At 37.2% G+C, this 17,512-nt stretch overlaps 1 protein-coding gene across 1 annotated transcript in view; it reads left to right on the top strand.

The window, feature by feature from the left end:
• Positions 1-1,096: 1,096 nt before the first annotated feature.
• Positions 1,097-17,512, top strand: part of LOC121632515 (disintegrin and metalloproteinase domain-containing protein 12-like) — a 93,801-nt gene continuing 77,385 nt past the window's right edge. The window contains exon 1 of the mRNA XM_041974090.1: positions 1,097-1,594. Coding sequence (XP_041830024.1) covers positions 1,495-1,594 — 100 coding nt within the window. The 5' untranslated portion in view covers positions 1,097-1,494. The remainder of the gene's footprint in view (positions 1,595-17,512) is intronic.

Raw genomic sequence — 17,512 nt, forward strand, 5'->3', positions numbered from 1 at the left:
TCTTTCTTAAAAATATGTTTGTTGATCTCATTAACAGTTTAAACATGTTATTGCTCCTTCTTTTAAATATTTGTGTTTAAAAGTAAAGTAAAGTGCACACAAGTAACAGAACTTTAAGGGGCTTAGCTTTTTCTTTCAGCTTTGATAACAGCACACAGTCCATCTCTAACAACATATGCCAGGGTTTACGATTCTCGATGTGTACTCTGTCGCTTAATGACTGAACTTGATCGGTAAAGATAGCTAAGTGATACAAAGAAGAAGGCGGAAGTAAGTCACTTAATTTGTTTCAAAATAAAAATAAAAAAAGAACACGTCCCATTTTCTAAGGCAGCTGTTGGCGTTTAGTTTATTTGAATGTTGGAGGATTTCTGTTTAACTGTAATCTGTAGCCTTTTCAATACACCTGGTTTTCAGTCATGTAGGCTACATGAAATGTTCAGTCTCAGAGGAGAGACAGCAAAAAAAATAAATAAAATAAAATAAAAAATCAAGTTTACCCAACCTAATTTTTTAGTACATTTTAAACCACAGAATGGAGAATGTCCTTTTTTATTATCATAAATTTTTTTATTTTATTATTTATTATTATTATTTTTTAATCTATTGGTAGTATTTTTGAGTGTAGTATATTATATATATATATATATATATATATATATATATATATATATATATATATATATATATATATATATATATATATATATGTGTGTGTGTGTGTGTGTGTGTGTGTGTGTGTAGTTAATGTTAATAAAAAATCAAGAATTCAAAAATCAGGATTGTTCTGACCATGAAAAAATGAAAAACAGAAATGCATCATGCAGAAATCACAAGTATATTTTAAGTAAAAAAACTAACTCTAGAAAAAAAATTCTATTGTAAAGTTTTTTAGACAATAGATGAGCGAATAAGCCACATATTTTCATCTTAAAGTCATAAAAGACAAAATATATGAAAGTTTTGCTTTGAAACTAGGATTTAACGTCAAACTTATTTTTGAATGACAAACCGGATGTTGAGCCCTCCTCATTTCAGCCTTGACGCGCCTGCGCGGTTCAGCTGGTTTTAGGACCTCGCGGAGCTTCTTCTGGAAGCACATGGTCCCCACTCATAAAACAACAGTTCTCTCCAGTAATTGTCCTGGAATTGATGTCATTCCAGTGGGCGACAGCAGCGGCATGTGAATTTGTCAATGTTTTCGTCGCTCGTCTCTTACCTCCCCCCTCCCCCTCACTCCCGCATTGTCTCACTTTTTGCCCGATGCGTTTCTTTTTATTTTTTTTTCTCAAACACCTGGACGTCTATGAATGGAGAAAGCGCGCGGAGTTGAATCAGCTGTCACTGGGATTTCCACAAGCTCCGCTCACATACTTGATCATATTTCAGGAAGTTGCATTATTTTTGGGAGGCTCTTGCACATCAGCTGTTGTCGGACTGTGATTGTATGATGGTTGCGCTGCAGTAGAGAGTTGCCGTCTACGCTTCAGCACCATGAACCCCGGGAGCCACAGTCTGAAGTTTGTGATTTTGACAGCACTTCAGGCTTTAACAGTCTCGTTGCTGATGTGTGACAAGGTGCATTCTGTTGAAGGTAAGAGGTCAGAGACGATGCTTTTTATGATTATCTTTAAATCCATGTCATATATGGATTGCATTATTCCCATTCCTCATATTTGGAGTAACTGTCACAAAGCTTTTACGTGATCAGAACATTTTTGTCAGAATTCATCTATTTATATTTTGCATTTGTTTCAGCAAATTTATGTTCCCATTCTTATAGATTACTATATCTATAACACGTGTTTGGACATAGTCACAAACTCCACACAAACTCCTGGAAATCAAATAATTCCTATTGTGTATCTTTAAAGAGAGAAGTGATGTGAGCCTGAAGCTTTCTGTCGCAGTCTCTGGTATAATTTTAGACATTTTAAGGCTTTAAAAACACTTAAGCTGCATTTAGAGATAAATTTTTGTGGGCTGTTTTGGTGCCTAACTTAATAATATGAATTTTATTTCTTAATTTTTTAACGTGCATATGATATTGGTCAGCATCAAATTCAAAAGAAAAATCTTGGCTGTGAGCTCTGGGGAAACGTTCAAATGTGAATCTGCTCGTGTGTCACGTTTTTTTTTTTTTTTTTTTTTTTGTGATGGCAACCCTTGAGGCTGATGCTCATGACACCTTAAGCACTTAATTCCCTTAAGGAGTGATTCAGTAAGAATGTGCAGTGTGGTGAGTGTCTGCATTTCGTTTTTGAAGCTCAAAGAAAACTTATATCTCTCTACTCATATCTAAACACACTGGCAGTCCCAAACTTTGCTGAGGAATCCTGGGAATTAATTACCAGCAAGGGCAAATGTGTTAAACCGGGATGGAAGCAAAAGGAAGTTGCTCATTTATTCATCAACAGTTCATCGTCATCAGACTTTCGCCTTGATGTGTCTCTCCCATGGGTGCGGGCTCACCGAAAACCATCATAACCACTTTGTTTGTGTGCGTGGCTGAGAAAGTCTGAGATGATCTGCAGTGGCAGGATGCGTACCTGCATCACGGTCATTGGAGCTGATTGAGACAAAGGATTGGAGGAAGCAGTATGCTTCTTAAAACCCACAAAAACTCTGTCAGTTACAGTTTCAATAATCCTTTAATCATTCAAAGCAAAAAAGAAAAGTGCTTACAGAAAGTTTTCAGACCCTCTTGAGTTTCTGCATTTTTTGTTACATTTCTGACAAATCTTAAAATTTTTCAAGTCAGTCTATTCCCAATTTTCCTTGATGTAACAGTGGTCGAAACAGGTGTTCAAAGATGGACCAGACTGGATTTTATGAAAGCACACAAATTGTATGGATGAGAGAACATTTCTGCAATAACCAAAAGGATATTCTTTTTCGGTACCCAAAGAAGTTTAAAGCAGCCTTCCTCTACCACAGCCCAGCCCAACTGAACAAGATGATGTGGTCGATGTTTACTATAAATGACATGTAGAGTTTGTTGGAGATGAATCTTACACTAGGACAGTTGGTTTAGTACTCTACTGATCAGGCTTTTATGCTAGCTTGGCTGGACAGAATTTATTCCTCGGTAAGAGGTACATAAAAGGCAGCTTACCAATAAGACCAAGATTGATCTCAGAGCTAGGCCTGTCGCGATAAGCAATAAGTCAATTAATTGAACGATAAGAAAATAAGAGCACGATAAGTTTGCCGGCCGCGATAATTTTTATTAGTCCCCCCTTTACCATAAACTGTGTATGACAATAGGTTTCACTATGGCGTATTTCGACTCAACGCTCTGGTTTGTTGCGGAGTGATCTCTCTGGTGTCATACTTGACTGCAGCATGTTGCAGCACGAGCCGGTAAGCCGCATTTGTTTTGCAGGGCTGCCAACACGCAATGGCCGTGAGACTTGCGCATTTAAGTGGCTTCTCACGCTCTCGCGCTAAACCTCCGATTCTCATGCTGAAATATGTAAATAAGTCGAATGGAGAAATAATAGATGCAAGCACCTCCTCTTTTATCATTTCGCTGCTCCCCACATGTAAGCAGAACACACACATCTAGCTTACGACGTCAGTACAAAGCCCCCACTTCCTGGTCTACCGTAATAACCCCTGTAATCCGCAGGCACATTACGCAAATAGAGTCAGCCTATATACTAGTGTTGTGCGATGTGTCTAACTTTGTGTGTGCGATCCAGCAGCTCAGTGCGCGTGAGAGTGAGCGTGAGCGCAGAGGGAGGAGAAGAAGAGCTTATGAGGAACGAGAGTAGCAGAAGAAGAAAAGGTGTGAAGAGAAGAGACGGAGCGGTTAGGCAGAACAGTCAGGAAAAACAATAACGGTGCGTTATAATAAAGCCGTTTCTCAGCACAACCGCTGTTTCCTTTTTTTATGGTGCTCCACGCCGTGAGCGGCGAGAGAAGAGAGTAATTGGGAGTTAACCCCGAAGCCAACTCCACTTCGGCCCTGGAGAGGACGGATCTCCCCCGTGTCCTCCGACTACTATCGGCGGATAAGAAGCGGGAATGGTTAACACTAGCGTATTTGACAAAATACACATTAAGAGCAATGCCGGCTAATCGAGAGGTTTGGGAGGATTCCCAGTGGGCTGCATTACTTTTGGGCCGGCGTCCCGGCTTATGTGAAAAAGGCGCTTTTATTTATTTAGTTTATTGATCTTTGAAAATGTGTACTTGCATTATTATTATTATATTAGTTGAGAATGGTCTCAAAATGACACATTAGCGCTTTGCGCAATATTATCGTTTATCGCGATAATTTCTGAGAAAATTTATCGTACAGCTAAATTTGTTATCGTGACAGGCCTACTCAGAGCACCACAATCTAATTTTCTGGGCTATTAAACCACAATTACCAATGATCTTTGGATTAACCCCATCTAGACTGTCAAACACGGTGTTGGCAGCATCATTATATGGGGCTGGAAAACCCGTCAGTTTAGAGGGAAAAAGTTGAAGTAGATTAATGCTGAATTAAACCTTTTCCTGTATCACAAGCTGTGATAAAGGTTTGCATTTCAACAGGAATCAGGACCTAAATCCAGAAGACCTTCACCAACACTGCTTATCTGGTAAAGCTTAGGTGTATTCTGACTCCAAATGTATTTATGTGGTTAAAATACAATAGAAGAAGCTACAATAGCATGTTGGATTATTCCTAGAACGACTTGAGGGTAATATATTTATTATTAAGACATTTCCAATCTCCTTTTTAAATAAATTTTAATATTGCTTTAAAAAGTTGCCTTTCTTGGATCATTTTTGTTGATTTATTAAAAAAACCGAAAAATAAAATCACTTTTAAGATGAGCCTCAAATATAAAAAGTTCAAAGTTAAAATTTTCCAATAACAAAAAACTAAATAGTTGCCGAATGCTGCAAAAGCAAGTAGAGCAAATAGAAATAGTTGGCGCTGTTTTGTATGCATCACCACTTTGTCTTCACACTTAATCCAACCAAAGACTGCTGAAAAACGATGGAGCTGTTCAGCTTAACAAAATGTCTTGTTTGCATACATATTTCATGTCTCCTTGAGCTTTCCTGTTGGTTTTCCTCCCTGTCTGTCTTACTTCTGTCCTAGCCTGAGATTGCTTGTGAATGATTCCCTCCCGTGGTTGACACACTCAGTGTCAGCTTGTATTTACAAGCCAGCTGTATTGCTTCAGCCAGCATGACTGTCTCTGCCCCCAGCGCTGCGTGCAGCTTGCCTGCCGCACTCTCAGACAAATGAAAAGTGAGCTGTGAATATATTTTTGGACTGTTGTAAAACATTCCTGTAGCCAACAGTGTCCTCCCCCAAAGAGACACTATCATCGTGATGCGAGTCGTCTCAAATCAAAGGTGTTTAAAATCTTTTCAGTATGATTGGACTCATATCTTCCAGATGACTTATTCAGGATATTGAATATGCAAGAGGCTGGTGAGCAGAAACGATGTATGGTTGTGCATCAAGACAGACTGATCAACCGGTTACTTTTCCATATATGAGAAGGGGAAATAGCTGAACTGTACTGGCTTGACTCCTCATATTTTGCTTTAATTTTTTCCAAGTTTGGAACACAAGCTGAAACCTGATTCTGGCTCTGGACTTTCTCTTTGGACGTTCACACCCTAACAGGTCATAGTTTAGCTCAGCATGCTTCTCCCACAGCATCTTCCCTCTCATCCGCTCAGAGGGTTCAGTTTCCTCAGATATTTCTTGTGTGGATTAGTTTAAGTTTCATCTGCAAATCATTTGATGGATGGGGGTTATTGTAACAGTGAAAAAGACGACTCCCTCCCATCATGATATAAATATTTCTTTAGAATAAAGGGGAATCACTCAATGCAACACCTTTGTGTCAATTAGCAGTCACTCCACTGCTTAAAATGTAGCGTTGCAATGGTGTAACGTACAGAACAAGATTTCTTACTTTATTATCAAATGTAACATCTAAGAACATTCTGGGAATACAAGATAGAAAAGCCAAACAAATATTTTTCACAGGAGATATTTTTAGACACATAGTTGTACCATACCCATTCTAAATACTGTTTTATAAGAATAGCTTACATTTAAAATTAATGTTCGAATATGTTATATTTAAGAAATTAGATAACATTAAGGGGCCTATTTTGAGATACCAAGAGTCCTGTTAGGGAAGTTTGAGCCACATTTAGTAAACTTGCATACTAGCATATTATTTGTTACACTATATATGTACATATATAGTGCTGAACAGTATATTGGTTCATACATTTTTTTGTTAAAATAAGCACTTGTCTTATACCTCCAATACGATTTTAATAATCTAAACAGTGTTCAGAATGTGGTGCAATTGGAAACTGTTTTGGACATAGACTAAATAACCATTTACTGTAAATGCTGCTGCGCAACATTTGTAATGACGTGAGCAGTTTGCTGCAGCACCTTTACCACAATCATGCTTTGGAGTACCAAGAAGGTATGAAACTAAGATTAGCATCCTTTAAGTAGAACTGAAAACGCTGGAGGACACTCAGATCAGATGTCTCATGAGCATGTTTGCTAGGGGTTCTGCCTTTGACAAAAAAGCATTCAGTGCATTGAAATAACCAACACCATAACAATCAATATAAGCAAAGATGGTTACGCTAAGTCGACAGATAGATTCAGGACACTGTGGACATTAAAATGCTTTTTTGTCCCTTTTGTGCAACTGGAAACTGTATGAAAATGAAAGATAAGAGAACAGACATGGCAACATACGCTACACAGGAAGCTAAGAAGACTTCGCTCGTATAGCTAGTAGCTAACTTTGGTTCCACATGTTAATGCAATGGTGCTAGTGCTAACTAGGGCTAGTCCAAACACTAGTGCTAACATTGATATATGCGATGGTGCACAATACTAGACAACACTATTTAAGCTATACAGTTCCATATGGCAGCCTGATGAAAAAAAAAACAAAACAAAAACTTAATATCCTTTCAACCCTGTGTGTAATCTACTTGGGGTTACTGTACATGCCTTACTGGGGTTACCCATAACAGTGTCAACTACTGGTTTTTAAAGTTGTATATTAGGCCAGTATTGAGCTAGAGTCATTACTAAAGATATTTGTTCAGTTCTGCTATGTTCCTATGGCAGGGCAGGATTAGTGCTAAGCAGCTAATATGTTTTGTATTGGTTCTATTGATGTTAGCTTTAACGACTATAATTGTTACTGGATTAAAAAAAAAAGACCTTCAGGATATACTTTTTACATTTTGTTTAAAGTTATTCCAAATCATTTAGACAGCGCTCAGTACATCGTTTTACCAATGAGATGTAAATGACACTCAGCAGAATCAGAATTAGGTTTTATTGGCCAAGTATGTTTACAAATGAAATTTGCTTTTGACTGTTAGTGTCTCCCTCTAGCCAGAATAGAAAATAGATAGCACATGATACAAATATCTATATAATATTAGTTTATACTGTGGAAAAGAACAAGGACTTGCAGTTCTACATGAATATAGAAGGAAACATGCCCCACTTTGAGTAAATACCATCTGAACTTGCAGTCATTGTTTTCCACTGAGATTTAAATCACAAGATTTCATCTCTAAGCTCCAGATAATGTTATCCTCCTGCCTTGCATTTAGTATCCACACTTAGCTATTCTGCCATGGTAAAGACCACACTGCAATATTTTTCCTAATGGGTACACGCATTATCGAGAACAAGACAGGTCAAATCCTACCTGCATAAATCTCAAACAAATTGGCCCCAACAAAGGTCTGTTGCTGCCAGCTGCAGGTCTGTGTCTTTCAGACTTTTGTTTCTGAGGCAAACCTGTGATGTATTTTTTAAGTGAGGCAGAGCAAGCAGAACATCAATAGCTGAGAAAGCTTCAAGTACAACCTTGACCATTCCAACCTTGTTAAAAGTTTGGGTTGATTTTTTTCAGATTTTCAAATACAGACTGAAAATAGGAGTTATTTCTTATATTAGTATTTTAAATGTCTTTAAACTATTTTAATTTGAGCAGCAGGAGTGACTGAAGTTACAGTGATGGTAAAATAAATCAGTAAATCCTCCCATTTTTTTCTGCCATCCGGGAAATGTAATAGAAAAACCCGTTAGATTCATGGGCACAAATTAAGCAGGGAACATAAATTCATAATTGGAACACAATAAATAATAAATTGACAGTAAATAATTTTCACAACCATAACATTGTTTGCAAAGCTGGAGAAAGTCAGTATGATCTATTTCTGCTTTGAAACCTCTGTGTGAAACCTTTAGAAAACCTTAAATATTGGTAACACTGTCAATGATTGTTGCAAACAATGACAAAGTCAGGGAATTGGTATTAATATGACATTTTAGTAGCCCTTTACTTGCCCTTGCAAGGCAAGGCAAATTTACTTGTTTAGCACATTTTCATTCAAAGTGCTTTACATAAAATATTAAAAGCATTACAGATGGTGCAATGAAAACATTAAAAAGTAGTTAAAGGCAGCAATAAATAGCAAAAAGCTAAATAAAATCAGAATAAAATCATTAATTAAATTAAAATTATTAAAAGCTAGATAAGTTCATGAGAAAAGAAATGTTTTTAACATAGATTTCTACATTTGGTGAAAATCTAATCTCCACTGGCAGTTTGTTCCACCTCTTTGCAACATAACAGCTAAATGCTATTTCTTCATGTTTAGTCTGGACTCTGGTCTGGACTAGTTGACCTTGATCTTTAGAGCTCTGGTTGGTTTATATTCTCTGAGCATATCACAGATGTAATCTAGGCCTAAAATGCTCTGAGATTTTAAATGATCAGAGTTTTTTAAAGTCTATCTTGTGACTCACTAGAAGCCAGTGTAAAGATTTCAAAACTGGTGTGATGTGTTCAGATCTCTTAGTCCTGGTTAAAACAGCAGCATCTGGATGAGCTGCAGATGTTTACAGAAAGCCCAGTTAAAAGACCATTACAGTTATCCAGTCTACTGGAGATGAATGCATAGATAAGTTTCTCCTGGTCTTAAAAGAAATGTGTGATTCAGACACAATAAATGGTGCTGTATCTGCAATCAAACACTCTCATGTGCGAGAATTTCTGCTGTTTGTGTAGCAACATGCTCCAATGAGCACAGAGTTGTGACAAGAATGCACTGCTCCCTCCTGCTGTGCTACTGTTAAGCACTCACTTGCTGATAAAGTTAAAATTTTAGCCGTGGTTATGATATTTCATCATCTTTGAATCAAAAGTTTCATGTTACACACTCTATTCCAGTAGGTCCACTTAGTGGCAGTGAAGAATTATTACCTATACAAAGAGTTACAGGAGCTGTCATCGTAGTAGCTGACGTAAAACTTAGTTGTTGTAATTAATTCTCCTGAGAGCAGTTTCAGTTGTAATTATAATAGCTGGAGTAATAAATTGGCCAGGGGTTGTTATAACAATCAGAGACAATGGCTGTTATAACTTCTGGTGCTAGTTGTAATGCGGTAAGTGAAGAACCAGAATTAAAAGTAAATGGTTAAACTTTCTCAATCACTGGCAAGATCATTACCACTTCCTGTATGCACATTACATAAAATGAACTGTACCTATACAGCGAAATCTTATACCTACAAGCAACAATCCACTACAGTAACAGTAACAACAAAGACCAGTCAAAACTAAGAAGACGTCAACCTGAGCATGAACTCACTTTAGCATGGTGTGTACGCGATTATTGTTATGAACACAGATCACAAGCATGCCTTTTAGAATGGTGATTGTGTCCTCATTGTTTTCTCTTTTTGGGTGAACAATTTTATGGACTGAGTTGTCACCCTGGTTACCAGAAAAATACAAAACAAGTTGGACTTCTGTAATATTGCAAACTGGGGAAAAAAAAAAAAAAAAAAAAAAAAAATATATATATATATATATATATGTGTGTGTGTGTGTGTGTGTGTGTGTGTGTGTGTGTGTGTGTGTGTGTGTGTGTGTGTGTGTGTATAGAGAGAGAGAGAGAGAGAGAGAGAGTAAAAGTCCATTTGTTGGAGCAGGTCATCCAGGCATTGAATGTTGCTGTTTCTGTCAAGTGTTGCAAGCATTTGGTCAAGTGTGTCTTCATCCCTTATGTGGCACTACTAGCGTGCTTTCTTTTTTCACATTTTTTACATCAAGCAAATTATTTAAATTAAAAGAACTGATAACAATCAAAAGTATTGTATTATAGGTGAATGCAGACCTGGGCATTGAAATACATGTGCAACATGTACTGTAATTTAACAGCTGTGTACATGTGTTAAACTTCAGATTTTACAAACACTCTTTTCAGTCTTTGTTGTTATAATGCTTGAGCTGTGAGACTTTACGACGGGGCTTTCATTGTGTGCCAGACATGTGCTTCCCATGACAGAAGAGTTCCAACAAGCTGTAAATGAAATCCGTCCTAGGAACCATGTAATGAGCTTTTGCACAGCTCTGCTCTAGAGGTTTTCTGACTCTGACCTTCGCTACTCCATGGAGGCTTACAGGGTTCAAGGCAGTCAATGAGCACAAACCATGAGGGGGGTGGCGTAATGGTGTCTCACTGCCTGCCAGGAGCATAATGGTACTAGCATCTCGGACAGCGTTAACCTCCTGCTGAGGCAAGGGGAACTTATGCCTCAGGAGCATTTATTTCCCATAGAGTAGTTATGTACTAGCACAAAAGAGCTGTTTACCAGTAGAGGGAGCTCAGTTTAAAATGGTTTCATTATACCCCTAAATATTACCAACCAAAGTTATATACCCATAAATACATCCATTAACATCTTTTATTGCTGACAAACTGCTACCATATGAGATTTAACTTAACGAGGGGTTATTAACAGTATGTGTAGATTCCTTTTAGTATGGCGTCACCTGAAGGTTTCCGTGCTTCTTGTTGATATGTCACCCAGCTGGGTCAGATGTTTATGCTGGAGTCAAGCCAAGATTACCAAGGACTTTTCACCTTTGCTCTGATATCCCTGTAAATCCTCAATTTAGGTTATGGGAGCAAATTACAGAAACAAGGTGAAGTCAAAAGGGTAGTCGATATCCTGTTAGGTCCTCATTGTTTTAAAGGCAAAATAAGTAGCATTGACACCTAGCGTTTCAAATCAGAACTACGGTCGAAAGAGAAAAACACGGAGAGCGTTCTTCCCCCCTCCCCCTCGGAGAGTTTCACGTAGGTTGCCGGTTTGTGAGCGGACGGTTCTTTTATACAGTCTATGAAGGACGGAGAACATAGCGCCAGCAAACATCAAGATGATTCACACACACAGTAAGTTGCTATGCTTTGCAATGCTAGCGCTAATTTACGTTAGCATAAAATATAGTGTAAAAAAAACCGCTACATTAATCAACAAATGCATTCAATCATTTCATTTGTTGTTGTAAACTAACAGGCCACCAATTTACTCCACTAATACATCCATACAGTCACACACATTAATTTTATGAGTGCAGAGAAATAAATTAGACTAAGATCTTTGTAAATCAAAATAAACTTTTCGGCTAATTTAAGCAAAATTCCGGTGCTTACCTGTCGAGGAGAAACTTTGCCAGCTCAGACTTCTCCACCTTTCAAAAGATTCTCCAATACTGATCTTTGTTTTATTCTGTTTTTGGTTGTTTGCTTTTTTAGCAGGATGCAGAGGCTTTTTAGATTTCTCTGAAACTATTTCTGGTCCACTTCTTTTAGTAGCTTCCATACCTGCACACTACTGCTCTTTTGCCTACATTTTGTTGTTGTTAGGCAACCGTAGGGAGTCGCATATGATTGGATAAGGTACCAGGAAGTTGGAAAGAGCAGCGCAGTGCACCGAAGTTATTCCTGCACGGAACTCTTATTTCGAAGGAGAAAACTTGACAAAGATATTGTTGATGTAGGAGACAGATTGTTTATAGGGAAGCTTCCTTTTATCCCTTGCAGCAAATGAGAACATTTTAAATAATTTTTTCAGGAAAAAAATCCTAATTATCCAGCCTTTAAATACAGGAATTTGTTGCCTTTACTGTTTATTTTCAACCAAGTATTCAGTTAATGATTATTAAAGAGTCCACAAGTAAACAGCAGATAATCAGTAATGATAATAATTGATTAAGAAATAGGGAAATGGCAGAGAAGACAAGAGATAGAGAAAATCAGAAAAGTTCATTGCTTTTCCCTCCAAGGTCATTTATGACAGAATGGCTGCTTGATGGATCCTTTCACCGCGTCATTTATCATTCTCTTCCCAATCACCATTCTGTTTGAATTAGCATCATTTGCCCACTCTGATTGGGGATAAATTGAGTTCGTGATATGCTTGCCAATTTACCATTTATATATGAACAATAGCCATAAACATCATTCAAGATTTTTTCCATGGACTGATGCCCGCACTGATCTCTGTTTCAAAGGCTTTGCTGAATGACATCCCAAGACTGTAGATGCAAGTTGACTATGTGAGAAGATCTGCTTTATCAAAAACACACTTCCATATAGAACTGGAGTGACATTTTTTATTTTATTATTTTATAATGATTTTTTTATGTTTTGAAAAAGTTCTTGTTTTAAGGCAGGCCAATATATATATATATATATATATATATATTACTCGGTTACTGCGGCGTCACATTTGATGATCAACTTCAGCAATGCAGCATGTTCAGGTCTCTGTTACTCTGATTATATATCTAAAACTTAATTTGCATAATGGCAGGGTTTTTTGTCATTTTGTGTGTTTTCCTAAACACAGTCATGATAAAGATTGAATTCAAGCCTAAAGTTCACATGTTCATGTTTAATTTGAGGGTGTTCATTTTTTGTTGGTTTTAGGAATTATTGTTCTTTTATTTATAATCTTTTAGAGACTTGCTTGGTCAGATAATCGAACATAAAATACACATAAATTTGTAAAAAAAAAAAAAAAAAGAAAAGAAAAGAAAGAAAAAATAGAATTCCTTGCTGTAAAAGAAGTCTGAAGTTTATAATCCATGGACAAAGAATTGGTTTCCTCCATTGTGTTGTCTTGGCAGACTTTAGCTTTTGCTGTCTTAAGTTGTTTGCATGTGTTCAACACCTTTAGTTTTGCCTTTAAGTTCTTTAAGTTTCACTCTTTTTCCTTCTTTGTGTTCTGGGTTTTGTGTTATGTGTTAAGTCATTGTCCATCTGTACCTGGCAGAGGCTGAACTTTGTCATTGTACAACAAGGTCTCATCAGACTAATCTGGACTGTCTTTTTTGAGATTTATGAATGATTTGGGCTTTGTGATGGACTCTCTGTAGGCTCTTCAAAGGCCTGTCTGTATAGACTTGAATGATCCATCTGCCTCCTGCAGAGTGTTCTTCACTTGGCTGAAGGTTGTGATGGTGTTTCTGTCCACCGTTGTTTTCCATTGATGTCTAGGCCTTTATATACAGTCAAGCTCACCTGGGTACGATTTTTTTCAGAACATCTCTAAGCACCAGGCTCACACCACTTCTAATGTTTTCGCTCTTTTTTTGTCTCTTTGATGTATTTCCATTGTTTTGTGCAGCAAAGGATGACCTGTTTCACTTAAAGATCATCTCAATTGAAAAAACTGTTAGATAAGGAAGAGGTTTACTTCCTAAATACGTCCCCCAAAGTGGATGTAAATGCAAATTAAAAATGAAAAGTCAGCACTTTCATTTCATACTGTAGCTGTGACTTGATTAATTACTTTGGGGAAAAGTTCAACTATATGTGTGCATGAGTTTCTCATTACAATTAATTTAAAACATAACAAGAAGCAGCTCAGTAGTATCAGGTTACATGTAACTTTATTTTCTTAGTTATTGACCATCACTTTCCATGTGTTTAAAACAATAACTGGAGCATTCACAATTACTTCAGTAGAATTAATAATTTTACTTGTCAAAGTGTCTCTGCGGTGTTTTTTTTATTTTAAGTCAGTACTGAAGAGACTTTCTGTCAAAGTGACTTTGCAATGTGTCCTTATAAGAATTTCTTGTGCCAGTCATGAGACTAAATGTCATGTGGTGTATTCTTTATTGATGTGAAGCCTGTATCCCATCTCAGAGAGGAGCTGTACACGAGTTGGGGGCATGGCCTCATCAAGTGTGCAGATGAAAAGAACAGCATGTCATTTGTGTTTCAAAAGACAAGATTACTCTGAATTCTTTATTACGTGGTTGCCTGTCAAGGAAAGTCATGGTAGGTAGTGACAAAGTAGGCTCTGGGATTCAGTAATGTCCAACAATTGTTGATTTTGTTTTGGGGGAAGAGATTGAGAAAGAATGAGAAGAGCAGGGCTTGCAAAACAAAGGGTGTCTGGAGATCTGTAGAGAGCAGAGGGAGGTCATCTGTTCCCTGCATGGGACCAGCATCTCTGGAGAGGAATTCATTAGGGAATGCTGATAAAACCTGGGAAATGTTTCACTGTAAGATACAATCAGGAAACTGTCAAATTTCCATTAAGTCAGCTAGACAGCCACGTGACTATATATTAACTTTTAAACTGTTTGATATTTAAGTAAAAGGTCAATCAAATGTAGTTATTGATGTGCTGTTGTAGTTGTCCTTATCTACGTATTTAAATTGAGTCTAAAATGAGTTTGTATTTCAGCCAAACTTTAACCCAAGCATATCTGAACATGTAGATCACTAAAATACCGTCTCCTGATTATTTATTAATTGTGGTTTTAATGCAGCTGATGAATGCTTATGAATGATGCTTTGAATCAGATATTTCCTCTAATTAACTAGTTTTGGAAAAAGTTCTTTGCCTGCAGCAAGATCTAAAGATAAAAAGCCATTTCAAAAGTTTTGATAATTCCACCTGAAGAAATAATTTGCCTGCCACAAATAAAGCATCCTACACACGTTACAAACACACTAACATGGTGTTTAGCATCACTGCCAGTTAGTTCTCTTAAGGTTTGAGAGAAGCATTTATAACTGTATAAAAATGTTTTTTCTTCCTTTTATAGAAGTTTATAAATTATCTTAAATTTCACTTTATTCATCATTGCACAACACAAGGTAGTATACATAAATTACAGATATTTTTAAAGTAATTAAAAACGAAAACCATATACAATACAGATATTTGTTGGTTTCATTGTTGCTTCTTTTAATGTCCCAGTCCATAGGTTAAGAACTCCTTTGGACTACTATTGATTCCTTTTAAGTATGGCTAGACACTAGAGATAAAACATTCATTTCTTCATAGATCTGTTATACTGATGGAATTCAGTCAGTTAGAGATAATCATGATTTTATTTGCAAAATCCTAATTGTCTTCATTTATCTGTTTAAAAAATTGGTTCAGGCTAATAAAAATGTCATATTTCCACTTGGAAAAAAAGAGCCATTTAGTAGATTGGACTAATTAACAGCTACAGTTTCCATCCTATTAAAGAAATGACCTTACATATTATAGAAGTCACCTTGTTGCATGTCTGCTTTCAGTTGTGAACATCTGCCAGGTGCAATTTTTTTAGGGGGTTTAAATGGCAAACTGGCATGTAAATAAATATTTTCTATGTATGTTGCTGTATTTATTTTTGAAAAAGTTAAGGGAAACTGTCTGATACCTCTGAACTGCTAATAATTTATGAAGTTAACCCACTCTGACCCACTCTGATTGCAGCTGCAAATTGTCACAGCTCGGTCAGAGATGATGCTGACAGCGTCATTTGCTGTCAGATTAATGAAAAGCAGCGGTGTCTGAAAGAGGATCAAGCTGGGTTAAAACCTCAGAGCTCTTTTGATCTTTAAGTCACTTAATCAAAATTTCACCACACTTAAGATATGAACAGCATTTTGCAGCACCCTTTTCATTATTGGTGTGCCACAAAATGAGAAAAAGGGATAATGTACAAAGTGTGTACAGAGGAAAGTCTTATTTAATGCTTACAGTCAGAGGTTTGTATCATGTTTCTCACACCTACAAGCAAATACACACACACACAATCCACATGTCGACGTATACAGACACACAATCCTCCCTCATAGCATTGACTTTATTGAGGTAATATAAATTGCACAAGCTCTCCTTGTACAGTGGAGCGTAAAGGGAGGTGATCATGGCCAGGAGCCTGCTTTATTAAGACCTCTGTTTACACTCTCCTTTATTGAACGTATAAATAAAGCTTGGGGTCCTGGTGCCACTTTTAAAGCTCCCTTAATGCTCCTGGTTCCTCTTATAACATTTTTGCTAACAAAGCCACTTACACACTGCTCGTACAGCCTTGCCACACTCCAACTTGTCTACCAAATGTCTCCAGCAAGCATGTGGAAAAGAAATGAGCCTGCAGACCATTTCCACAACTATAATACCATTTATGAGAAGAAATTAGGCCTCAGAGCACACCACATTAGCAAAATGGTTATTCACTTACAGACTTTGAAGTATATGGACTGAATTCTGAATGCTTGTGAATCTCATCTTCAAAGTGGATTAGAAAAGGCGATGCCTGTTGGGTGTATGTATGTGTGTGCGTGTGTGTGTGTTAGCCTTATAAATTAACTCTACCAGAATGTGGACCTGATTTTCTTTTGTTAAAAAATTTCCTGTTTTTCTTCCCATCATTTACTCATTTATCTGTACCTTTTTAATGGCTTCTCATGCTTTCCAGTCATAGTTTAAGGTGTTTGTCCTTTTTTTCCCCTTTTGTTTTATTTTTGATCTTTTCATTGGAAAGTTATACAATAGGAGAAGAGACCCCAAATGCAGGATTGAAAGGCAGAAAGCAGGATGATCAGTTCCAAAAAAATAAATAAAAACGAAGCATAGAGATGGGACTCACACAGCAAGAGGAAAATGAACAAGAAACATGGAAAATGATAAGATCGATTCACCGATGAGGATCTGGTAAAAAAAAAAAAAAAGTGTCCTGCATGAATCTTTCCCAAAGAAAGAGAGAAGACACCATTACCACTTTCACTCTGTCAGGGCTTCATGTCATTTCTTAAACCTAATTTTAAACTGGTTAGTGCATTCAGAAAAAGTTGGTTCAGAACCTGAAAAGTCAGCTCTCAACTGGAATAAAAAAGTGGTGGTTGTTCTTCATGATCTGTGACATCTCCCATGGGATCAGCCTGGGTTTACCCAAACGGCAGCCCAAATAATCAATAAGCTTAAGAAAGTGAAGAAGGAATGAAAATGCAGCTGGATGTGGGATTAACGGTGCGTTCGATTTGACTCAGAGGTCAGAAGTCGGATCTGGGAATTAGCAACCATCTTTGATGAGTGAAGTCAGAGCTAGTAAGTCTTCCCTGACTTTCCGAGTCAGATCTCCAACTTTAAGGGGCAATCTTGTTGCATTTCCGACTGGGAACTCTGAAAATCCGACTTACGAGTACAAATCAAACGCACCGTAAATGTCCATCTTTAAACAAGACACTTTACAGGATGAGACAAAACAGATACGTCATTGTCATCAGTTCCTATTCAAGCGTTCATATCAAAGCTTAGCATTATTGTATAGTAAGTATGGTCTGCGATTCCCTAAATGGTCATTGACTAAATGTAACTTGTAGTGCTTTTGCTATCTGA

The sequence above is a fragment of the Melanotaenia boesemani genome, chromosome 21 (assembly GCF_017639745.1).
Source record: "Melanotaenia boesemani isolate fMelBoe1 chromosome 21, fMelBoe1.pri, whole genome shotgun sequence".
Lineage (NCBI taxonomy): Eukaryota > Metazoa > Chordata > Actinopteri > Atheriniformes > Melanotaeniidae > Melanotaenia > Melanotaenia boesemani.